The sequence below is a fragment of the Choloepus didactylus genome, chromosome 27, assembly GCF_015220235.1.
Source record: "Choloepus didactylus isolate mChoDid1 chromosome 27, mChoDid1.pri, whole genome shotgun sequence".
Classification (NCBI taxonomy): Eukaryota; Metazoa; Chordata; class Mammalia; order Pilosa; family Megalonychidae; genus Choloepus; species Choloepus didactylus.
Window position 1 is genome coordinate 21,556,784 of NC_051333.1, and position 24,604 is coordinate 21,581,387.

General features: G+C 58.5%; 1 protein-coding gene across 1 annotated transcript in view; it reads left to right on the forward strand.

Moving 5' to 3' along the window:
• The first annotated feature begins 752 nt into the window (after nt 1–752).
• PEPD (peptidase D) overlaps nt 753–24,604 on the forward strand; it is a 116,137-nt gene continuing 92,285 nt past the window's right edge. The window contains exons 1-4 of the mRNA XM_037820361.1: nt 753–834; nt 9,472–9,655; nt 11,313–11,440; nt 20,658–20,721. Of these exons, the coding sequence (XP_037676289.1) occupies nt 815–834; nt 9,472–9,655; nt 11,313–11,440; nt 20,658–20,721 (396 nt within the window). The 5' untranslated portion in view covers nt 753–814. The remainder of the gene's footprint in view (nt 835–9,471; nt 9,656–11,312; nt 11,441–20,657; nt 20,722–24,604) is intronic.

A 24,604-nucleotide genomic window follows, 5' to 3' on the forward strand; every position in this document is an offset into this window, starting at 1 on the left:
CGCCTGGCAAAGGAAGGGCCCCATATCTGTGGCTGTCATTCTTGGTTGTGCTTTTATTCTAAGGCATGTGCAGCCCAGGGAGGGTGCCATCTGCCTCCCGCATCCCACCCCACCCCTACCCCAACATGTCTCTTGGGGTCTCAGCACCAACACGGTGCCCAGGAGGGCAGAGGGGGAAGCCCTCTCGATTGTACCCACCTCTCCTTAGCCTCCTCACCAGCCTCCCTTCCTCTGGGTGCTTCTCCCCCCTGCAGTTGAGGGAGCTTTGAAAAGACCCCACCTGACAGGCTCTTGCGGTGGATCTGGCTTTTGCTTACCTCCCAGGCTGCACCTCTCACTACCTGTCCGCCCCCCTCTCCTGCGACCCGGAACGTTTCCGTTCTCCCAATTGCCCTCGCCTTTGCTCAAGCTGTTTCCTTTCTTAAGCAACAGCTCTCATCTCTGGCCCTGCCCCAGGCTGGGTCAGCGACCCTCTCCTTCCTCCTCAAGGCTGCTTCTTTTCCGCGTGTCCTTTGCCTGTCTGGGGACACGCCCTCCTACCCCGGAGTCACCTGCCCGGCTGCCCCGCCCCTCGCCTCCTCCTTCGAGGCTCCTCCCCTCCACGACTTTGAGGGCCGGCCTCTGGGGGAGGGACAGAGGCTCCCGGCCCCGCCCCTCGGGCCCCGCCCCTCGCCTGCAGCCCGAGGCCGGCGGGCAGCTCCTGGCCCCGCCCCAGTCCCCGCCCCGTGCCCCGCCCACCTCTGTAGACCCCACCCCCACCCCCCAGCCCGCTCAGCTGACGCCGGAGTTCACGTGACGCTCGTGCCGGGCGAACATGGCGGCGGCGGCGGCAGGGTGAGTGCTGCTTTCCTCCTTCGCTCTGGCCCGCCGGCGCGGAGGGAGGCCTCGGTCTCTCCGGCTGGGCCGTGGGTGAGGGTCCCTAGCCCGCGTCCCGGCCAGCCTGGCTGTGTGGCCGCGGGGAGCGCGCTGCTTCCCCTGGCGCCAGCCTCCGTGCGCGGGGCCGCTAGATGCACGCTTCCAGGCGGGAGTCACCCTGGGGCTCCCAACTCCCCTCCTCTCTCCCTGCTGCCGGCTGGGGCTTGGGGGCTGCCCTGGCGCTCCGGGCCCAGCCGCGGGTGGCGTCCCCACCGTGTGCGGCCGCGGTGGGGGGCTCGGGTCGACGCGCGTGTTCACTGCCACGACCCTCGGATGGGACCCCGGCGTTGCCAGGGCGTGTTTGAGATGGGCTAGGACTCCCCTTTCCCCAGCGGGGTACTTCCCCTCCTCCCCTGGGGCCCAGATGGCACCTCCTCGGAGAAGCCTTCCCCAACCTCCCGTCTCACTTTTGTAACCCTTGTCACCATTTGTTGAGGTATGTAGTGCTTTTAATTTTACTTGTTTATTGTGTCCGTCTCTGGAATGTAGGGGTAGGACTCTTCTCTGGCTCACTGCTGGGCATGGCTATTCCTTACCCACAGTAGGTGCACAGTAAATTCTGTTGAATGAAAGAATGGGTGGTCCTGGTTGGAGGAAGTGTGGACAAAGGGACCCACTGAAGCATGGGGAGGATGCCCCAGCTGAGGGAACATCTGAGCAAAGGTTGAGAGACAAGACAGTTCAGAGTGTGCTGGGGACAAGGAGAGGTGGGGCAGGTTCCCTGGGCTGGAGGGTGTGGTGCCCCAGATAGACTCTCCAGACTTTGTCCTGAGGGGTTGAAGCTTTAATCTGCTAAGATCTGCTTTCCAGGAATCCCTTCCCTTGGCTGCGTGTGGGTTCAGGGGAAGGACCAGTAGTGGGGAGGGGTTGTAGGGAGGGAGTGCAGGCCTGGGCAATGCTGGGGGCAGTTCCCTGGTGCCAAGTTGGGAACTGAGATTGGGATCGGGGAACTGGTAGACTGAATGCATCTCTAGTTTTGGAAGGGGGTCGGTGGATGGCAACAGAAAATGGCTTCTCAGTTGGCTCCCAAGGTTGGGAGAGCTCAGAACATACCCATGAAACATTTAGTGAGCACCTGCTGTATTCCAGGAACAGCGCTGGGCCTGCCCTCTGGTCCTTACAGGCTCTGGAGCAGGCAGATACAGGAGAGCCTGTTGTCTGATGTCTGTTTCTGGTCTTGGTGTGTGCCATGGAGGGGTGTGGATTCTGAGCTCGGGAGAGTGGGAAAGCTTCACACCCTGGGTGACATTTTTGCTAGTCCTTGAACAATGAGACACCCGGGTGACATTTTTGCTAGTCCTTGAGCAATGAGACACCCCTTGACCAGGGCACTGTGCATGCAGAGGTCCAAATGAGTATCAAAGCACCCTAGGTCAGATCCCTGAACCCAGCCTGTGACCCCACCTTAATGAGCATGAGTGCAGGCTGGTGCCTGGATGTAGGTCTGGTGTCCTCATGTCTGGCCTGGCTAGGAGGTCCCAGAGAGTTTCAGGGGCTGCATTTGGGTTCAGGATTATCCAGGTTGAGTGATGGGTTGGGAGTCAGCCTGGAGCTGGCTGCATCCTAAAAGGAGGGTTCTTCTAGCAAAGACAAGGTTGAGAAGAAGCTGACGCTCAGGGCCATGGTGCAGGGATGGGTGAGGGAGTAAAACAGAGTGACGGAGGTCCTGGCTAGGTGTGCTATTAGAGGGGAGATCTAAGAGGTGCAGGAGGCCTCCAGAGCTCCATGGGGCCTCCTGGGGAAGAGCCACTTGAGGCTGCATGGGGCTGCCCTGCCAGATACTTTGAGCTTGAGGCCGAGCCTTGGGGGCTTCCCTGCGTGGAGGAGGTTCGAGTGTTTGCAGCAAAGCTCTGCCCCAGCTGCAATCATAGGATAAGTCAGAGTGTCGGGTGTGCCTAGGCATCACACTGTCCAGTCATGGTCGTGTGCTGCCTGGGAATCCGGTTTGGTCACCTGTCATTCCTTCTGAAGCCTGGGAGAGTGCAGGCCCATAAGAGCCCCGGGTGCCTGGGGCATGCCCATGTGCTGTGGAAGCAACAGAAGCCCTATCTCAGGTTCATTTATGAATGCGAGATGTTGCTTGAGGGGGTGTTTGGTGTTGATCCTGCTCGGCCTCCTCAGCCTGGGCAGGGGCCTCAGGTTTAAAGTGAGGGTCCTGCAGCCCCTAGAGAGGTTCTGCTCTGAGGTCAGTCCTTCCTTCCCACTCCTTGGGAAAGGGTCCTCTTGGCACTTGCTGGGAAGGGGCATTGCCTTCTTGAGCCACGTTTTCCCGGAACAGGGTCTGCTGCAGCCAGACCTGTCTGCACCTGCGCCCCTTGCTTTTCTTCTCCCTTTGCCCACTCACCTCCAGGCGCCGGAACGCCCCTGTCCCTTACATCATTCATACTCGGAGGCCAAGTTCAGTTGGCTTTTCCTCCCAGAAGACCCTGCCCCCTGCCCCTCAGTAAAGACTTCCTGCTCTGAACTCCGCAGAATCCCAGCTGTCCCTACTGACATGACATTTTCCCTGTCTGCCCCTCCTGGCTGGGTAAGGGGTTGCTTCCTTCATGCTTTTCCTGCCACCCGTGAGCCCAGGGGCCAGTTCAGTTTGGATCCACAGGGTGTACCTGAGGCTGCCCTTTGATTAGCACCCAAAGTAAATGAAAGGAGGAGGGAAGCTGAATGAGGGAGGGGGGCTTTACTCTAAATCAGTCCAAACATCCTGTCCCTGCAGCTTTCCTGGAGACTCTGATCGAGGAAAGGATTTGGGGGTTGCAGGAGGGACAGAATTCTGAGGAGTACGATGAAGATCTAGCTTTCGTTCTCTAAGTGGCTCCCAGAGAGCTGATGCCCAGAGAGCCTTTACCCAGTGAGAAGCAGCAAGTGAGCTGCCCTGGGTGTATGCCTGTCAGGTCATAGGTCAAACCAGAGTCAGCGACCTGTATCAGAGACCGTCCCCACCCTGATGTGAACCTGGTGCCTCTGGAGCAGAGGTCTTGGGCTGACCCTGGGGATGGGGTGGAAGTGGGTCTGCGGGAGGCAGACTGGCCACTCAGTGCCCCCTTTCCACTACCCTATTGGCTCCTCAGCCTGGTCCTGACTCCACATGGCCCTCTCACAGGGGAGCAGGAGGAGCTGGGGGCTCCAGCCAGCTGCCAGGAAGCCTCCTCCAGCCAGGGCGATGGGGCTGGCCTTGCCGACACTTAGTGAGCCAGTGGGCTGACTGGGCACCCGCTGGGGCCTGGCCCCGAGCTGGAGACCGTGGATGCGAGACATAGAAGCAGGCTAGTCCCTTGCTAGAAGCTTAGCATTGTGGTCCTGTCCAGCAATGGCTTTTATTCTAGTGCTCGTCTGGTCTCTGCCAAGGGCCCCACTGGCATCTGGTGAAACCTAGGACCCCTTCTCAGCGTGATGGTTTTGAATGCATGAAATAAAACATGGATGATTACAAGGAAAACCAATTGCGTTGAAATACAATTATTAAAATATTAAAATAACGAGTGTGTGATATAACGTATGACTCAGTATTAACACATTAGATAATAAACTTAGCGGCAGGTCTAACAGCCACCTTAATTTTGAAGTAGTGATGAGCACAAGTGCAGTTTTGGGAGAGTGCAGCAGCAGGGATGGGCTGTGAAAACACCTGTGCTTTCTGTTGGTGACAGATTCACGTGCTGTGACACTGTTGTGGTTAGTTGCTTACACTCAAAATGGAAGGGAATGGAAATTTGAGTTAGAGATTAGAGAAAATAAAGATACATTTTTTTCCCCATCCAAGCTCGTGGGGTCCCTGAATTCTGTGCTCGAATCGCCAGGGCTCTGTGGGCCTTGGTAGGAACCCTGCAGCTGGCCATTGAGGAGAGCAGAGAGGAGACCCTGGGCTGGCAGGGTTACAGGGCCACCTGGAGACAGGGATGGGCTGCAGGGCAGCATCACACCCTCCTGACCACCCTGTTCTCTCCCTGGGGCACTGCAGTGCCTTGGCAGTCCAGGGTGGTGGTGCGGGGGAGGGCTGGTCCGTGGGGCTGGGGGCTCGCTCTCCCTGTCTCTGCATGTGCGGAGCTGTTGATCCACCAGCCCCTGCTGCTGCCCCTCAGGCACCTGCCCACGTGCTCAGCCACCTGCAGGAAAGTGTGCCCCATTTATGCTGGGACTGGGGACGGCACGGCCTTGCTGTTTAAATCCCAGGGGCCAGTTAACCAAAGCTCAAGCAGTATCCAGTTGGAGGTGTTTTTTGTTTTTTTTTTTTAATTAAATTTTATTGAGATATATTCACATACCATACAGTCAACCAAAGTGTACAATCAGCTGTTCACAGTACCATCATGTAGTTGTCCATTCATGACTGCAATCTATTTTTTGAACATTTTCTTTGTACCAGAAAAAGCGAAAATAAGAATAAAAAAATAAGTGAAAAAGAACACCCAAATCATTCCCCCCCTCCCACCCTATTTTTCATTTAGTTTTTTGTTCCCATTTTTCTATTCATCCATCCATACACTGGATAAAGGGAGTGTGATCCACAAGGCTTTCGCAATCACACTGTCACCGCTTGTAAGCTACATTGTTATACAGTCGTCTTCATGAGTCAGGGCTACTGGGTTGCAGTTTGATCGTTTCAGTATTTACTTCTAGCTATTCCAGTGCATTAAAACCTAAAAAGGGTTATCTATATAGTGCATAAGAATGTCCACCAGAGTGACCTCTCGGCTCCATTTGGAATCTCTCAGCCACTGGAACTTTATTTTGTTTCATTTCGCATCCCCTTTTTGGTCAAGGAGATGTTCTTAATTCCATGATGCCAGGTCCAGATTCATTCCCGGGAGTCATATTCTGCATTGCCAGGGAGATTTACACCCCTGGGAGTCAGATCCCATGTAGAGGGGGGAGGGCAGTGAGATCACCTGCCGAGTTGCCTTAGAGAGAGAGAGGGCCACATCTGAGCAAAAAGAGGCACTCAGGGGAGACTCTTAGGCACAATTATAAGCAGGTTTAGCCTCTCCTTTGCAGTAATGAGCTTTTTAAGGGCAAGTCCCATGATAGAGGGTTCGGCACACCAAACCGCCAGTCCTCAGCGTTTGTGACAACATCAGTAACAATTCAGGTGAGAAAGCCCAGTGGGAGGTGTTTTATTGGCGTCGTTGCTGAATTTGCAGGGAGAAGTCACCTGCTCTGGCTTTGGGCCTGATGGTCTCTCTGGGAGTTTGGTTTATGCCGTGAGAAATCAAAGGGCATGTCTCTCTAAACCTTGATCTGAGGTGTCCTCTGGTAATTAATGATGAGAGCATGTCACCCGCCTGGTGGCTCAGGCTGAGCTGCCCTTCTCGTGCCCAGTGCCTGGGTCTGGGATGGGCCGGGGTGAGCCTGGCTCTGGCTGTGCCCCTTGGAGGAGTCAGTACTACTATAGTAGTTCCTCACTTGACTTGGGCAAGTCGCTCCTGGGCCAACAGGTCCCTCTCTGGCAGCCCTGCAGGATTGAGGCCTCTTGGGGGCCCAGCCCTCTGAGAGCTTTCCACATTGGGGCTGCATGTGTTTAAGGAGGAAGGCTGGAGCAGAGGAGGGTGGGGGTGGGAGATGAGGTGGGCAGGGCTGGGTTCTGCAGGCTGGCGGGCTGGGGCTGGCGTTTTCAGCTGATGGTGCTGTTGGTGATGGGGCCCGGCGGATCGGGGGCAGCTTTAGCTGAGGCCAGCTGTCACAGTGGCCTCCATGTTGCCTGCTGAGATGTGAGTCCTCCCTGCGCTCCCCCCACCCGCCCCCACCACAGGCTTTCCCCGGTGAGGGGAAGCTGGGGGAGGCCCAGGCATGGGTGCTGGCAGCTGCACTTTCAGTTCCTTGCTGAGGCCAGCTGGGATGATGTTGTGTTTACATGGCCACCTTCCTTCTCCCTCTCTCCTGGCATCCTTGGGGCTGAGTGTGCAGAAAAGCAGCCCGGCTTCGAGGAAGCCCTGGCCGCCCACCTCTACCCATCCACCCCAGGGAGGGAAGTGAGGCCTGGGGAGGGGGTGTGGGGCCCTACCCGGGGAAGGGGTCCACTGCTCCTCCACCCTTCCTGGCCAGGATTCTGTGTTCCACCCACTGCCCAGCTGCACGTGTGGCCCCACGTGTGAACCGCAGCCATCGTTCACTCAGCGGACATTGATTGAGCACGTGCCGGGTGCCGAGCAGGCCTCGGAGCACAGCGGCAACCAGAGCAGACACAGATCCCTGCCTCTGTGGTGTTCACATTCTGGTGGGCAGAGATGGACGCCACCAACAAACTATTGTGACATTTATGTTAGTAGATGACACACATCGTATCAGGGATCTGGCCAGAGGCAGATGGTTCACTCAGGGTGATGGAAGAGAGCTCAGTGCCTGCCATTTGACAGAAGTGTGGGCAGTTCAGGGCACCAGAAGCGAGGGGGAGAGAAGCTGGCCAAGAGCCCAGCGAGGCCTGTGCCGTGGGAAGGGGTGGCCTGGCCGGACCTGCTGGGGAGGGAGCCAGGGGTGAGGGAGCCTGTCCATCTCCCCACATCTCCTGGGCACAGCAGGATGGAAACTGGATCCCGAGGGAGGGTGGAGAAACCCTCCTCTGTGCTAAGGGAGGAAAAAAAGCAGGATCCAAGGGTGGGGAGGGCAGGGGAGAGAGTTGCAAGTTTAAATAGGGAGGTCTGGGAAGGCCACCCCGAGAAGGTGGCATTGGAGAAAGATGTGCAGGAGTTGTCACCTGCTTGTGTGTCCCAGGTGCAAGGGTCAGGAGCTCTGAGGGTCCCCAGGCTGGCAAGGTGAGAGCGGGAGGTGCCCGAGGTCCCTTCACAGCTGCAGGGCTGTGACGGAAGCCTCTGTCTCGCCATCTGGCTCTCGCTGTGGTTGTCCCAGCTGGAGCCCCCCTTCTCCCACCTTGGTGACTGCACCAGCTCTGGGCCACCCCTGTCCTCCATGGTCACCCCCCCCACACACACATACATATACCTGGGAACCTGCACAGCTGCCTCCTGCACTTACTACCCTCTCACCTTCCCGTGCCAACCCCATTCTCCAGCCACACTTGGGTATCCAGCCTGTTCTCGGGGACTGCCCATGGTGCCCCCATTTATTCATTGACTCTGCAGATGCTGGGCGTGTGCTTTATCCCAGGCACTCTTAGGTGCCAGGAACCAGGCAAGAGCCCTGCCCTCACAGAGCTGACATTTTAGCTGGAGAGACAACAGGCAAATGATTACACAATGTTAGGTGGTGACAGATGCTTCAAAGAGACACAGAGGGGATCCCATGTCTGTGTGGTGGGGACTGGCTTAGGTGGGGTGATTAGGAAACACCTCTCAGCAGAGGGGCAGAAAGTGAGTTGAGCCCTGTGGGCTCCTGGGAGGAGAGCGCTCCTCATAGGGAGCTGCAAGGGGTGAAGCCCCTCAGGTGGGAGTGAGGGCCCCCAGGTTGGAGCTTAGTGGTGTGTTTAGGGAAGCGGGAGGGTGTCCTCAGCGCAGGGCTATGGAGCAGGCCAAGTGGGTGGGCCGATCCCTCAGAGCCTTTGGACTGGGAATGAGTTTGCATTTTGTTCTAAGTACTGTAGGAAGTGGTGAGGGGATGGGTTCAGGAGCACCTGGGCTTATTGGCATTTTCAAGGGATCCCGCTGGCTGTGGGTGGAGATGGGCTCGGAGAGCCCTGGGAGATCCCTGTGGCGTCCTCGTAGGAGACCACGCTGCAAGGAACCACTCTGGGGGGGCCCTGAGGACGGGAGAGGGCCCGGGTTCTGGATGTCCATGGAAGTAGAGCTGACCGGACTTGCTGTTGGGTGGGAGGTGGACTGAGAGGGGAGTCAGGGATGGTGTCAGGGTTTTCAGCCTGAGCAAAGGGGCATAAGTGGGGAGGACAGGGAGGGAGGCAGGGGTGGAGGCCTGTGTGGGGCCCACTCAGTTTGAGCTGACTGCCACCCGAGAGGCGCTGTGGGCGGGCAGGGGACACATTCCTGGTGCTGAGCGAGGGTGCCCTTAGGGAGCAGTCCCCTGGATGGAGCCCTGGGCACCCCTGCGTGGAGGCTGAGCCAGGAGGGAGGAGACTGTGTGGGTGGAGAGGGCTCTGAGGGTCCGGTGACTGGCCGGGGTTCAGCAGAGAATGCTCCCCAGTGCCAGGGGCCCCCAGAGGCCGGACTGGGGCTGGGACATACTCTCTGGGCTCAGCAGGGGGCCCAGTACTGGGGGCCCTGTGTGCGTGGGGTGGGGCTGGGGCCCCGGATGTGGGGTCTACAGAAGGCGTGGTGGTGGGCAGCCGGCCAGGCCCACCCAGACGGCAGGTTCAGCCAGATCGAGGGCGCGAGTTGAGGAGGTGGGTGTGTCCCTGCGCCACCACTGACGTTCCCTGAGACCGTGGCCTCGCCTGCCCACCCTGGTCGAGCAGACCCAGCCGTCCCTCCTCCCCACTTGTGTGGTTGATGAGCCCACTGTGGTCCTCAGGGACCAGTTTCGGGGTCCCAGGGCTGACGGGGGGTGGGGGTCCCGGCAGGCTCGTGCTCCAGTCGCCTCAGCGCCACAGGCAGCGGACGGGCCTAGCGGTGCTGACGGAGGTGCTCGTGGCCGGTTGTGCTCGTGTCTTTGCAGACCTTCGTTCTGGCTGGGAAACGAGACCCTGAAGGTGCCACTGGCCCTGTTTGGCCTGAACCGGCGGCGCCTGTGCGAGCGGCTGCGGAAGAACGTGGCGGTGCCAGCCGGCTCGGTGGTGCTGCTGCAGGGCGGCGAGGAGACGCAGCGCTACTGCACGGACACCGGGGTCCTCTTCCGCCAGGTGAGCAGCCTGGGGGTTTCCTGTGCCTCTGCGGTGCCCCCGCTGGGGGCCTGGCTGCATCCCTCCAGCCCTGGGCCTCGTGGGTGGGGAGTGGCTTCACCCCTGCTGGCAGCCTGGAGAGGCCCATGGAGGCGGCCGGGCTGGGTCGGAGCCTCGGCTCCCTCAGTTCAGCGCACTGAGAAGTGGTGCTCCAGGGGGAGCCGGCAGGCAAGGCTCACGGAGGAGGCTGCGCTGGGCCTGGGCCTGGAAGGCCAGGGCGAATCTGACAGGTGGAGGTGGGTGGGTGTTCCAGGCGTGCACAGGAAGGGTGAGCATGGGGGTGGTGGGAGCTGCCTGTGGCCAGGGCCGGCAGAGGGGAAGGGTGCAGAGAGGGAGGCTGAGTTCCTGGGCGCAGTCTGCCTGCAGTGGGGACGGCGGGGGCCGCAGGAAGCCAGTGTGGATGTGGCAGCCTTGGCAGAGAATCCCTGGCAGCACTCGGTCCCCAGGAGCAGGAGCAAGGACACCCAACCAGTGGGCTCACCCAGGGTGCGGGGGGGGGCCTTGAGCCGGCCCCCATGCTGATCCCTGGCACTGCGCCTACTTTACAGGTGAGGATTCCAAGGCCCAGAGAGGAAATAGCCTGCCAAGGGCTGAGGCTGGCACTGGAACCCCGTCTTCTGACTCCTTCCTGCCGGGCCCAGAGCTGGGGCCTGGCCACAGTGGGAACACCAGCCCCTCCCTGGGGGCAGGCAGAGCCGAGGGGACGGGGCTGTCTGGAGTCTGGGCCAGGAGCTGCAGGGGAATGCGAGGGGACTGCGTGGTGGAGGGGAGGTGGCTCCCTGCCCGACATGTGCCCCCCAGAGGGGCCGCTGCTGAGTGTGATTGCAGGATGTTTTCTGCGGAAAGCACCTCCTGTCCTTTCTCAGCGTCCCTTTCCTCTGCCTTGCTGGGGATTGCAAGCCCGTGATGAAAGGCACGGAGGCTTAAGGAAGTATTTTCTGAATAGTCTTGATGCTTCTCGAAGATTTAAATATTCTGTGGTTTAAAAACTGATTCCCTAAATTCATCTGTTGGCTCCCTTACTGATGTTACCCGAGGATAATTTTAGAAGAGCTGCTCCTCTACCTTGTACGTTTAAACATCTATTTTAGCTCAGCATTTACTGCTAAACACGGAAGTCCGTCAGCTGCCCTGGGAGTGGGAGAAGGAAGTAAGGAGTCCAAGTAGAGGAATCCATTTTGGTGCAGATGCCTGGGCTGGGGGTCTAAATCAAGGTGGCGTCTCTCCTGCCTGCAGCCACGGGGGAGACCGAGAGGCGCAGGGCAGGGCTGAGCCGGACCGTGGGGCTGGATGGGTGCTGTGAACCAGGGTTCCCTGGCGTGGACCCCGGGGGTGGCAAGGAGGTGGGGCGGGGCACACGTGTGAGACCTGCGTGATCAGCGAGGGCCCTAGGCAGGAACAGAGGAGCAAGACAGGCCGCCCCTTATGGGAAGATGAGATGGGCAGACCACAAAGGGCAGTGGGAGCAGGGGGCTAAGGGGCTGTGCGAGGCTGGGGTGCGGGTGCTGAGGGGAGTCGGGCCTGAGCCGGCCTCCAGGATGCAGGTGGGAGGACGCTCTGGTTGGTGCCCGTCTCTGTCCTGCCGGCTGGGTAACGCGGGTCCTTGTTCTTGCCCCAGGAGTCCTTCTTTCACTGGGCGTTCGGCGTCACCGAGTCAGGCTGCTACGGCGTGGTGGACGTTGACTCGGGCAAGTCAACCCTGTTCGTGCCCAAGCTTCCTGCCAGCTATGCCACCTGGATGGGGAAGTAAGGAGCACTCTGGGGTGTGCTACCGGGCCACAGGGGGCTGTGGGATGGGGGCAGGGCGGGCCTGTTGGCAGGAAGGGTCAGGGGTCATGCCTGCCAGAGGGCATGCTCCACACCCGAGCTGGGAAGGCGCCTCAGAGCCAGAGCTGCACATGGTGCTGGAGGGCGGGGGTGTCTGTGTTTGGAGGTGCAGTTTGTTAATCTTTAAATTCCAGCTTTCCAGCTTTGTTAAAATGCCTGAGGCTGTGGTCTCAGTGGGCCACAGCCCTCACTCCTGCATGGCAGAATGGAATGTGTTCCTCTTCTGGAGGGTGGGGGGGCTGGTTGGGGAGGGAGGGCAGCCCGGGGCCCTTCTCTGAGGCCCATCGCTGATGAGCAGGAGTCGTTGCCCCTGCGGTGTGCCTGCCTCGGGGCTGAGCTGTGCAGGCCTCAGGTACGGGCGCTCCCTCAGCCTCCTCTTCTGCGCAGGGGTCGAGGCTCGAGGACTGAGCGTGGAGAGGAGTCAGACCCCGGGCCTTGGTGGTGCCCAGAGGCTCCCCCTCTCCCCAGCATCCCTGGCCCGGCCAGCTCCAGGGCCCCTGCTGTGCCACCCTTCCCGGGAGCCACTCCTGCCTGCTCACAGGCCTTGAGGCAGTAGCTGTAGTCAGTTGGGGACATGTGACACAATCAGAGAATCCCGCTAAGTACTTGCTTACCAAGTCTTCCAGCCTGTCCTCTCTGCCTGGAGAGTGAGTATTCTGGGCTAATGTAGAAATTACAGCCTTTGCTGCCTGGTGCCACAGACGGGTCCCCACCAGGCAGGCTGGTGAGTCCGTGGCTGGTTTGAGTGACAAGGTGCCTGGCTTTGCAGGGGCCCTGCTTGCTGCAGAGGGCAGGGGCCGTGGCAGGGCTTTCCCATTTTCCCTCTTTCCCCTCTGCCTCGTGCTCCCCCTCCGTGCCCCCCCGCAGCTCATCACTGAGAACTCGGTAGCGTCCTTTGTGGGCCCTGCCCCTGCCTTTCCTCCCATCTTGGGGTGAGGGGGTTGGATTGGCAAGTTGGTGACCGTCCTGCCCCAGGGCTGCTTGGCAGGATCCCAGCCTGGCCCTGAGCCTTTGCTCTGCTGAAGACTCAGCTGAAGCAGAATCAGCAGTGGACAGGAAGCAGGTCCAGCTTCCCTGGGGAGGGGCTTCCTCCAGCTGGCCTGGCCCTTGGGAGGGAGGGTGAGTGTGGCCACGCCCTGAGGCAGCTGGCCTTTGGAGTAGATGCTGGGCTAACACTTGGGTCCCCGCCTTCTCCGAGGTCGTTGCCTTGCTGTGTGAGGATAGCTTCCCCCTGAGCTGGGTGCCTGCTTTAGGGTGGGGCACTGGGATATTGCACTGCCAGCAGGGGCTCTGTGAGAGTCCTCCTAGGCTTGGGTCCTCCTGGGGACTCCGGTTCCCCGTGGTGCCAGGCTTCAGGGGGGAGATCAGGGGAGGCAGAGATGGGGACGAGACCAGGCCAGTTAGATGTGTGTCTGCTCTCGCCCGGGGACCCTCTGCCTGCCCTGTCAAGGCAGGGCCCAGGCAGCTGTGGGGTGGCCCCACCTCTCCCGGCTCTCGCCTCCCCTCCTGCCAGTTTCTTTGTTGTTGACAGTGGAAGTAGCCCCGTTGGCATGACATTCCTAGCTGAACCCTTACAACTGCTGAGCTGTGAAAGAGGAGTCGGGCTCAGCGTGACTGGGGGCCTGGCCTGCCTGGCTGCTCGGCGGGGCCTCTCTGCTAGCTGCACTGGGAGAAGAGGGTTCCCGGTCACTGTCTAGGCCTCTAGTGCTGTGTCTGTGAGACAACAGTGACACATCTCACCAGGTGCCTCTAGGGCTGTTATTAAAGTGACGGTCATTGTGAGGACAGTTACATTTGCGACACTGAAATGAGGCGGCCCCAATATTGGGTGGGGAGGGGAGGATAGATTGTAAAACTGGCCACAGCACCATTTCTTGCCATTCCTGGTCAAGAGGCAGAATCTCCTTTCCCTCCTGCTCGAGCCTGGTCCGACCTTGTGTCTGCCTTGATGAGTGGAGGTGGCCGTGTCTCTGCAGGGCTTCTGAGGCTCAGTCATGAATGCACGGCGGCCTCCACCTGGCACTCTCTCCTGGGACGCTTGTCCCTGGAACCCAGCCTCCAGGTGGAGAGACGGTGTGCAGGGAGACTGAGCCTGCAGCCGAAAGCCAGCACCAGTCACCAGATGCAAGAGTGAGTGAGTGACTCTTTCTGATAAGGTCTCAGACTTCGTGGAGCAGAGATAAGCCATCCTTGCTTTGCTGTGCCCAGTTCCCAACTTTCAGAACCTATGAGCATGATACATGGTTTTTCAGGCCGCTAAGCATTGGGATTGTTTGTTCCACGGCCCTGGTAACTGTAACAGACAGTGATGAAGATTCTTTTGGTGAGTTTAGAGGTGAGAGGATTCTCCCTGAACTCCTCCTCCACAAAGAGTGATCACACGAGCAGAGTTGTGGCCCAAGTCCTCTGTGAGTGGCACTTCCCAGAGTAGCCGAGGCCCCGGTGTCACGTGGCCCTTGGCTCTGGGTGGTCCCTTGGTTTTGATCTGGCTGCCCTCACCCTCCTGGCTCAGAGTCTGCTGAGATGCCCCACTACCCAGAGACTCAGCCGCAGCAGCCAAGGCAGAGGCTCCACCTGGACAGGTGGGGCTGGATCGTGGGGGAGGAAGACGCCTTCAGGGTGGGTCTGATCAGGGCCTCCCCTGGAGTTCCTGTCTGGAGAGGTGGCGGCTCTGGGTGCACAGAGGCTCCTCCTCTGTGTGTTTCCTTTTCTGGAGAGCCACCTCTCGCAGGAAGTCGTGGCATGCCTGCCCGCTCTGTGATGTCCATTGGTTGAGGGTGGACATGCTCTGGGCCAGTTGAGGAGAGGCCTCGTCCCTGCGTGGGGACTCCCCAGTCTGGTGGGAAACCCTGAGCCCATTTCACCGTGTTTTCTTGCAGTCACCATCTGAGGAGCCAAATGGCACTTGACTTGAGGGTTTAAAATCCAGGATCTGGTTGGTCAGGGAACAGCTGGTCACAGTTGGCTTTTTTGGAGCATAATCTTCAAAATAATACAGGAATAATGCTCTGTGCCTTGGCCACCGCAGGGCTTCAGAGTGGCTGTTAGAAGTTCTCCTTTAGTCTGCCTCCTCTTTGCCGAGCCAGCTGCCTGTCCAGAGCAGGTGACCTTGGGGGTACAGATGGGTCTGCAGGGTTGGTCTCCGTGGTGGGAAAGGGCTCCGTGTGCAGGCTGGGAGGGATCCCGGCCCCACGGCAGAGAGAGGGCACCCCTGTCGCCTGCAGACCTGGCTGCCCACTCTGCCTTCCCGCAGGCCTCTCTCTCCGTCTGCTCTGGGGTGAGCCTTCGGGAGAGGAGGACTGATGCAGCCAGGCAGTGCTGAAGTGTTTGGGGGGTGGAGTTGGGTGGTGGGCAGGACTGATCAAACAGGGCTGCTCCCCCAGCCACTCTGCTAATCGATGAGGCCCAGGGAGGGAGGCCGATGGGATTACCTGGCCTTTGCAATCAACCCCCCTCTCCCCAGACTGAACATTTGGCCTTAAGCTCCTCAGCTTCCTCTTCAGTCTCTCTCGGTGGCTTTTGAAAATCCATCTGGCAGATACTGCAATCCAGAGTCACCCAGGGAAACACCACCCCCGCCTGCAGGATCTGCCGCTTCCTGCATAAATAGTCTGGCTTGTTGTCAGGACTGTAGACGCCCAGGGGGTCTTGGGCAGCCAGGGCTCATCCTCCTCCCAGGCCCCTTTTGGGACAGGAGCGTGGTGGCTTCTAATTTGTTTTTATCTGAAGTCTTAGCTCACAACAGCGTGGCGCCTTCTGATATGAGAGTGTTTCCCATCGCCCCTGTTCGGATTGGGCTTAGCTAGTGGCAGCTTGGGGTGCCTGAGTGTGGGGGGGCCTCTGAGCAGGCGGGAAATTGCCTCTAATTTGACACCCAGGAGCTCATAGAGGGTGAGTGCCTGGGACAAGTTGGGGGAACCTTCCCAGAACCTTTGCTGCTTGGCTTTGTCCTGCTCCCTGGCTGAGACTTCAGCGGTGGGGCGTGAGACGGTGTGCCTGGCCCGGGTTTGTAGGTGGGGGTTGCAGATCCTGCCAAGGGCCTGTTTGGGCCTTAGGCTGCCCAGGAGGAGTGGGGTGAGTTTCTTCAGGGCCGGGGACCCAAGGCTCTGAGCCCTGCTCATTTTGGTATGGCAGACTGGGTGTGTGTGTGGTGTGTGTGGTGTGGTGTGTATATGCAGTGTTTGTGTATGGTGTGTGTGTGTGTGGTCTTTGTGCAGTTTATGTGTGTGTGTGATATTTGTGTGTAGTGTGTGTATATGGTGTGTGTGCAGATTGTGTATGTGTGTGATATTTGTATGTATGTGATGTGTGTGTGTAGGAGTGTATGTGTGCATGTGGTGTGTGTGTAATTTGTATGTGTTATGTGTGTGCTGTGTGTGTATGTGGTGTTTGTGTATATGATGTGTGGTGGGAGGAGTGTTTGTGTGCATGTGGTGTGTATGCAGTTTGTGTATGTGTGTGCTGTGTGTATGTGGTGTTTGTTTGCATAGTGTGTGTATGTGGTTGTTCTGGTTTGCTAATGCTGCGTTATGCAAAATAGCAGAAATGGATTGGTTTTTATAAAGGCGGTTTATTTGGTTACAAATTTACAGTTCTGAGGCCATAAAAATGTCCGTACTAAGACATCAACAAGAGGATGCGTTCACTGAGGAAAGGCCGATGGCGTCCAGAACACCGCTGTCAGCTGGGAAGGCCCGGGCTGGCGTCTGCTGGTCCCTTGCTCCTGGGTTGAGTTTTAGCTCCTCTCTCTCAGCTCCTGTGCATCTTGCCTCTTTCTCCCAGGGCGTTTCTCTCTAAGCTTCTGGGGGCATTTCTGTCTAAGCATCTGGGGGTCCTCTCTTAGTTTCTCCAGGGCACACTCTGGGCTTCATCCCTTAGCTTAGCATCTCCAAACGTCCTTCTCTCCACGTCTGCAAACATCTCCAAGCATCAGCAAGCATCCAGGTCTGTGTCGGCTCTTAGCTTCTCTCTTAAATACTCCAGTAAACTAACCAAGACCCACCCTGAATGGGCGGGGCCTCCCCTCCATGGAAATAATTCAATCAGAGCTTCCACCCTAATCAACAGACTATTCTGTCCCCACAAGATTGCATTAAAGAATATGACTTTTTGGGGGGACATAATGTATCCAAACTGGCACAGCGGTGTGTATGTGGTGTGCACGTGGAGGAGTGTATGCATGCATGTGGTGTATGTGTGATACGCGTGTGGGATTTTTGACAGCCTTGCCCCATATACATGCACACCTTGCGTTGTGAGGCCTGAGGCTGCCTCAGCCTCTCTGGGGCCTCGGTCCCATCTCCCTCCTGTTTCAGGGGGGTCTGGGGCACAGGCCTTCCTGAGAAGGGACGGAGGGAGTTCCTTGGCTCCTGCCCCAGGTGGTTCTGGAACAGGATCTGGGCAGCCTGCGGCCCGGCTGGGCATTTGACAGAACCCACCATCTGGCACCACTCCTGGGGCTCCAGGGCTGGGAGGGGAGACACAGGGACCTCATTTTGATCAGCTCCCTTTCCTTCGCCACCCCCCCCACCCCCCCCCGCTGCTACGCCGTGCCATCTGGCCGGCTCACTCCCGGCAGCGGCCTCCGGGGTCAGGCGCCCGCTTTGCTGGGGAGAGCTGTGCATTTCTCTTTGACTAGCTGATGGAACCTTGAAATGGTTGGTGACTCCCATCCGGGAGCAAGTGCCGGGCATCTGCGGAGAGCCGAGCTAAAGGCCGCAGCACTGCTTGTAGCTGAAGGCCGCCTCTGGCCGTGGGAAATTGATGGTGACTGCTGTAATTTGGCTCTATTACTTATTTATTAACTGCGTGCAGGTGGTCAGCTAGCTGGCAAGACCTGCTCTCTGAAATTTCATTTTCTAGAAGGCTCCATCGTGTCTGCCCTTTGCAGCATTAATTCAGCATCTCCTTCCCACCGGAGGCCCTGCATGGGGTGTCGGCCCTCGCTGCAGAGTGAGCCGGCACCGGCTCTGACCCCGGGGTCTTGGAAAGGCCTCCCCTAACTCGTGCTGGGCCCAGCTGCCGGTGGAGGAGGCCTGTAAGGGCCCGGGTCCCTGGACACTGGCTGCTCCTGAGGACACAAGCCCCCTTGAGTGGGGATAGGGAGACCTCCCCCTCTCTCTTACCAAAATTGTCCCTTCCACTGGATGGCAGAGTTTCTGGGGTGGGATTACCTTCCCCACTGGCCCATCCCAGCCCCCCAACTCAGGTCTAGTTGTTTCTACTTGGGTCTCCCATGTGATGGGTCCTGGTGTGAGCTGCCCTTGCTGAGCCCCAGACCCCATGGGCTACAGGCCCCCCACGCAGCCGCCTCCTGCCCTGGCCCGGCCTGGGCCTCCAGCAGGTTTCTAGCTGCCTGGTGACCTTTCTGGGAGCTTTGCAGGGCTCCTGTGGACGCATCTGTCCTATTAAGCCCCTCCTTTCCCCAGAATCTCTCCTGCCGCACCTTTGGTGGCTGGTTCGATGTGGTGATCTGGCATGCTTATCCGTCAGGGTGACATTTAAATGATTTTTTACCGTAGCCCCAAAACATGAAAGATAAGTATCCTCAAACTTAATTATCTCTGCCCTTTTTAAAAAGAACAAAATGCAAAGTGCCAGAAAAGATGCTCATGGCTTTTCAGGTTTTATCTGTCGAATGGTTATTCCTGTTGAGAGTGGTGCTTCTGAATCCATCAAAATGTTGTTCCTGTCAAATGGTCACTCCAGACCTGTGGCTAAGGGAGGTGATTTTTGGCCCTTGAGACCCTGCTGGTGCCCTGGCTGAGCTGGGCCATGTAGCCATTGGGGGTATGGGCAAGCACCTCATGGGCCGAGGGTGGCTGGTAGGGCTGGGACCCCGTGTTCAGTTCCTCCTGGGTGCTGGGGCGGCAGCAGCGGGAGCCCCTGGGGTGGCTGGCCCTTGCCCCTCCTTGGCTCCCCATGGTAAGTGGAGTGGTTTGAGGTCAGCAAGTGGGGAGTGGACAGGTGGACACACAGCCCTGGAACCACCCGTAGATCACAAGGCCCTCGTTTTCCCATCCCCGTTGCTCTCCCTCCCTTACCTCCTCTTTACCCCGACTTCCCCTAGCCCCTTCTCTTGCCTCCCATCCCTTCCCTCTTTGCCACCCCCACTGCCTCTGATTCCACCTGGTCAGGACCTTGGCCTCAGGTTTATTTCATGGAGACATTCCCAGGCCTCAAGTCTCCTAAGACTCCTGGGCAGTAAGAGTGGGGACATAACCAGCGTCTTGCCTTGGCACAAGGGCTCTGGTGAGATTGGAGGTTCAGGGCTCCTAAGGAAGTGGGGGTGAGCAGGTCAGGTTCCCACGCTGTCGGCCGAGATGTCTCTGCAGGGAGGCACCAGGACCGGGCTGCGAAGCAGGCCCTCTGCACTCCCAGAATCTGATGCTGTCGCAGCACATTGGTGGTGATGATGTGACTGAGGACCAGAGGTGGGTTGGGGCTTGCTGAGGATGTGGGGTGTCTGGGCCCAGGGAGTCAGAGTGGATGTGGTGACAGTCCTGCCTCTCGCTTTCCTGGCATGAGCCTTCGTGCAGCTGCAGGGTGAACTCAGTGAGCCTCTCACTGTTCAGGAGCAGGGGGTCTAGGAGGCCTCCACGAGCCTTGGGAGCAAGCCCTAGAACCACAGCCTCCGGAGTGCAGGCCAGGGGCTCGTCATCAGCTCCTGGTCTGGCACCGCCTTCAGCTTGTTAATAGAGGTGTCAGATCTACCCTGAGAGGCCCTCTGAGTCCTGTCTCAAATGCAGACACATGAAATGTTATTAACAGCAAATGTTATTAACAGCTGGAGCTTGACACCAAGTGACCACTTCAGAGAAACCGAAAGGGCGATAAATGCTTCCTGGCTTGTCTTGAGCTGCCGATGGATCACAGCGAGACCAGGGTCTCCTCGGCCTGTGGGGGGTTTTGTGGCCGAGTCCTGCTGGCTGTGTGGGCTGTGAGCTGCCCGCTGCTGATTCCTGCAGCCCACCTGTCTGGCCGCGGGGCCCCGGGCTCTCCACTTCCTGGCCCCGGTCCAGTTGGGGACACTTGTTTGGGTGAGCTCAGAGAGAGGAGGGGCTCTTGTTTCCTGGGCGGTGGTGCGGGTCACTGGTGTCGCTGCGAAGGACGGGGTGGCAGGTGGGACGCTGACATGGCCTGGCTCCCCAGGGTCATCATTCCTGAGTCCTGAAGGTCTCTCAGGCCCCTCTTCCCTCTGGGCCTCCCCAGGCACATTGTCCCCACCCTCTCCCCCAGTCATCTGCTCACCCCTGAGAGCCCAGGAAGCACAACTTGAAAACCATCTGCTGTTTTTCTTCTCAAGGCCTCTTTTGGCTGTAACACCTGGTGACAGTGATAATACAAGGCCACAGCCCGTCTGGGGGTGGGGACAAGGACGGAACGTATCCCCGCGTGGTGACGTGCCCGTGCGTGGGCTGGCGTGGGGTGGCACATGTGTGCGTCGCTGGAGCTGGCTTGTGTCACCTCCCCTTCAGCAAGTGCTCCTCCCCTTGCAGGCTCGGTCACCAGCAGTGACGTTGATGCTGAGAGACCCGGGGGGAGAGGGTGGTGGCTGCTTGCTGGGCCCAGGAGGAACCCTGGAGGTGGGCGAGGGCTCCCCAGCTGCGTCCACTCTGTCTCTTTGTCTTCTCACAGGCTCATTTTTCAGAGATGAAAACTGAATTTTCTTGGGTTTTTCTCATCGTATTGAATGATACTGATAATTGATTTTTTTAAAAATGTTAATTAAATGTTTTGCTTTCCTTATTTAAAGAGACTTCATAGCAGGCTGGGAGGCAGCTTGTTTCATGTCCCAGAGCAGGTGTGCTGGCTGGCTGGCAGGTGGGCTCTCGCTGGCACTGGAGGGAGATGGTGGGGGTCCGTCGGCAGCCACTGGCCACGGGCTGCCAGGCTCAGGGGCTTGCAGGGAGGAAGTCGGCTGGACTTCAGGGAGGCTGGTTTGGTTCAGTGGTTGCTCCGTGGCCCTGTGCCGTTCGGCCTCTGAGTCTGCGTTGGGCACATCTGCTCAGTGCCGGGTGCCGGCCACGGCAGGGATGGGCCCGGGGCCTGATGGGCTGGGCTTGACGGGCAGGAAGGTGCCCCATGCTAAGCCATTGCTTAGGCTGACCTGGGGTTCCTTCTGTTTCTCTTTGAGGATCCATTCCAGGGAGCACTTCAAGGAGAAGTATGCTGTGGATGACGTCCAGTACGCAGATGAGGTAAGTAGCAGCTGCTTCCTCCCTTCTCTCAGCAGCTCTGGGCTCCCAGAAACCCGCTTCCTTCTGGATTGTCTCTCCTCGCCATGCCACAGCCTGGCTGGATGTCGGGGGACACCAGCTGCCAGCCCCCTCAGGTGTACCCTCATTGGGAAATGGCAAGGAGGAGACCTGCACCTCTAGCTGCTCCAAGGAAGCCGTTGCTCTGCCTGGCAGTGCCCCCGACCCTGGGTGGAAGTGTCTGGTTACGTGGCTGTTGCCACTGAGACGCACGGGGGGAGGAAGGCTCTGAGAGGTGGGCCAGCCTGCAGCAGAAACCAGAAGTTCTGACCTAGGTCACCTCCAGGCTTGGCCAGGGCCTTCCGTGTATGGGGAGGTTCTCCCCCCGGGCTCTCGTGGGCTGCGGGTGCCACTGTCAGAAAAGCTGCAGCCTGCCAAGGGCCTGTGGGCAGGGGGAGTTGGAGTCCCTTGGCTTTGATTTCCTGCCCAGTGTGGTTGCCCAGCGGGTTTGTGTGGCCTGGGTAATGCGTGACCGTCCTGCTGGGGCTCTGACTCTGTCCCAAATCCAGGCTGGCCTCCCTGCTGGCAGAAGTGAGAGTACGGTTGTGAGCCCCATGGTCTCTTTGGGGGGCCACGCCCTAACGCATAGGAGACGTCTGCTCTGTCTCTGGGCACTGTCCCAAATCCCAGGCTCTGTGCAGGTCAGTGCTGGGGAGAACAAGAAACTCCCAGAAGTCTGTACCTACCACTCGAGGTCCAACCCGGGCCTGGCAGGAACAGCTGGTCAAGGCCCTCCCAGGGCCACTTTTCCCCAGAAGATGCCACATGTGGACACAGGCTAAGAGCCAGGGTGCTGGGTGGAGGTGGTCAGGGGAACCAGCTGGCTGGAGGCCATGCAGCTCCTCACTCCTCTGGGCAGGACACAGCCCGTGCCGTGGGGGTGATGGTGCCTCATCCTGGCCAGACTCAGCACAGTGAGGAGCGGGTCTGTCTCAGCTGGTGTCCAGGCAGGCCCAGCCTACTTGGGGGCAGACAGTGCGCCTTCATAGACACATGTGCTGTGGCTCCAGCAGGCCGGCTTCTGTCTCACTCCTGCATGGGCAGAGCCCTGCCTCCGGTTCTGCTGTCCGGAATGCTGTTCCCACTGCTCCGACTGGCCATCTCGTACCCATCTTCAAGGCTCACAGAGCCCACCACATCTCTGCCAGCTCCAGTTTATACCAGGTGCCCTCCTGAGCTCTTGGGACATGTGGATGAGTTGTGGGCACCGTGGGCGCTGGCTGTGTTTTGATCTGCTCCTTCCCTTAACTGTCTTGTCGCTTGGGCCCAGTTCTTTTCCCTCAGATGCTCTTTATCCTTGCACTTTCCCTGGCCCACTCCCAGGGCCCTGTGGGCCGTCAGAGCTGGGCGAGACCCAGGGCCGAACGCCACAGCAAGGAGTGCGGTCCAGTGGGGGCGGTGACGGCAGGGCAAATGGCCCCGCAGTGAAGTGGTACCTGGGCAGGGTTCCCCAGGGGGCGTCCGTGGGGGTGCAGGTGTTTTTGTTGGCACCTTCCGCCAGTCACACTGTGGAGAGAGGGGGGCTTTCAATGGATCTTTATTTTATGTCATGTGGTTAAAGCGCCATGCTGTTGGAGGTGACATAGGATCTAAAGAGTCTGTTAGCATGCACATAACCTATCATATTAATCTCTTCGGGGATAGGATCTCAAATCGACGGACTGTTTATTTGCATGCCCCTAATGCGGTCATCTGTCACCCGTCTTGTGCTTCTGAGATCTAGAGGGAAGGACCTGCTCATCCTTCATTCTGGTCTTGTTCCTGACCTTCTCCGTTGGCAGGGTGTCTCCTCCACTCCCCCCATAAGCTGTGGCTTAATGTTGCTGCCCTTTGGGACCTTGACTTTTCCAATCTCCTTGTATGAAACGTGGAGGGGCAGCCTGGGTGGGCCCAGGGGCCCGTACCTGCTGCAGCCAGGGCCTCTGGGTGCCACCTCAGAGCTGTCTTGGTGTCACAGCCTCCATGGCCACTGTCTGACGTTTTGTTCTTGTAACTGGGGAGAAAAATCAACACCGTTTATATTGTGGTGTTGTGGGAAGGGAAGGAGAATGGTCTCCGAATGCAGTAAAATAGAGGGGTCTGGGTGTCAGAGAGAGTGAAGACCTTACTGTAGAATCACCGCCCTGCAGACCGGCTCCTCCTGAGTCTCTAGAGGCAGAGTCTTACATGAAGGCTTCTATGGAGTTCAGAGGACGGAATGTCTTTGGGGATCTGGAGCTTTCTGCAGCACTGTCTCACCACCATTGCTGGCGTGAAGCACTTTCTTGGTCTCCGTGATTGCCGTTGTGCTTACTACAGGTGGGCTCGTGTTGGCAGTGGACAGGCGCTTCACTCCGGGGCAGCAGCTTTCCAGTCACGTCAGCAGCTCCTGCAGATCCCCTCAGCCTCCCACCCCTGTTCCCGGGTGAGCCACAGCTGTCACCCCATTTGCAAGGCTCAGGCAAAGGGATTTGTGCAAGGCCCTGCAGCTAGGGTTGCAACCCTGGGGCCATCGGAACCCAGAGTCTCTGCCCCCAGTCCCGCACTTGCCCTATCAGATGTGCAGGACACTTCCCCGGAGGTGTCACTGGCTGGAGGGCCTTTCATTTCCTGCCGTTGGAGATGGAGCCTGCCGATAAATGCAAGCCAGGAGGTATTTCCAGTTGCTTGTGTTCGATCACGGAAGAGGGGAAGGGGACAGGAAGCCCCTTATGTCGAGGAAGGATCCCCTGAGTCCAGCTCCACGGCAACCACCCCTTCTGATGTCAGGCAGCCTTGGCCATCTGTGACAGGTCACAGTGGAAGACGGCTGACGACAGCTCGTGCGTCTGTCTCCTCGGAAAGGCAGCAACAAGGCCACCCTTGGGCCATGGCTGGCCACTTGGTATCACGTATAAAGGATAGTGTCTGATTTGCAAACCTGGTTGCTTAGTTCTCCTCCCCCTAGATGACCCTGAGTTGAAATATTGAGAAGGTAAAGCTAACGGTGGTCCCCTGAGAAGGGGACTCAGGAGAACCTCGAGAGGTGCCTCAAGGCATTGAGGTGAAGGCTTGGGGCACGGCTGGTGCTCGTGACCCAGGGAGCTCTGGGATGAAGGTGACATTTTATACCCTTGCCCTCTTTGATGGAGCTGGGCAGATGTCACAGGCTCTGACATGCAGGCAGCAAGTTGGTGAGACATCGTGGCGGCTCAGTGATGGATGTCACCTGTCACTCAGCGTGGAGCCTCAGGGAGTGGTGGGTACTGCAGCAGGGCTGGGGAGAGCCTGCCCCTCTGAAGGGGCGGCCGCTACTTGGGACTGCTGGCTCTGGGTTGCTAGGTGTTATTCCACGTGTTTAAGAGAAGCTGCAATCCAGAATGTGCTGTTTCCTGATTTTTAATTTTCAGAAACAGATTCAAAATTTTAAAAGCATTGCAAGTGAAAGCAAACTCTCTTGTGGGCCCGATTTGGGTGCACCGCTGTCTAAGGAGACTGCTGTTACAGACAGTTTGCAAAGCTTCTCTGCCTGCAGGGTTAAGCCCAGCTGTGGGGAGCAGTGCTGGCTTTCCCGACAGCACAGGGGAAGGCTGCGTCCAGCCCTTTCATGGGGCTCCCTGTGAAGACAGGCCTGTGGGCTGCTGGCTGGGAGGGCATGGGAGGGTCCACGGGAAGCCTCTGCCTGTCCTCAGGGGTCTGAGGGGTTCTGTGCATGCCCCCTGCCCATCGTGACCCGCTGGAGGAGCCAGGCTGCCTGGGGAATCCGCGCCGGCCATGGCATGCAGTAAGGCACTTAAAGCACCGGTCTGTGAGCGCCAGCGGGTCTCCCGCCACACATGCTCCGTGGAAAGGAGGCCTGTGCTGACAG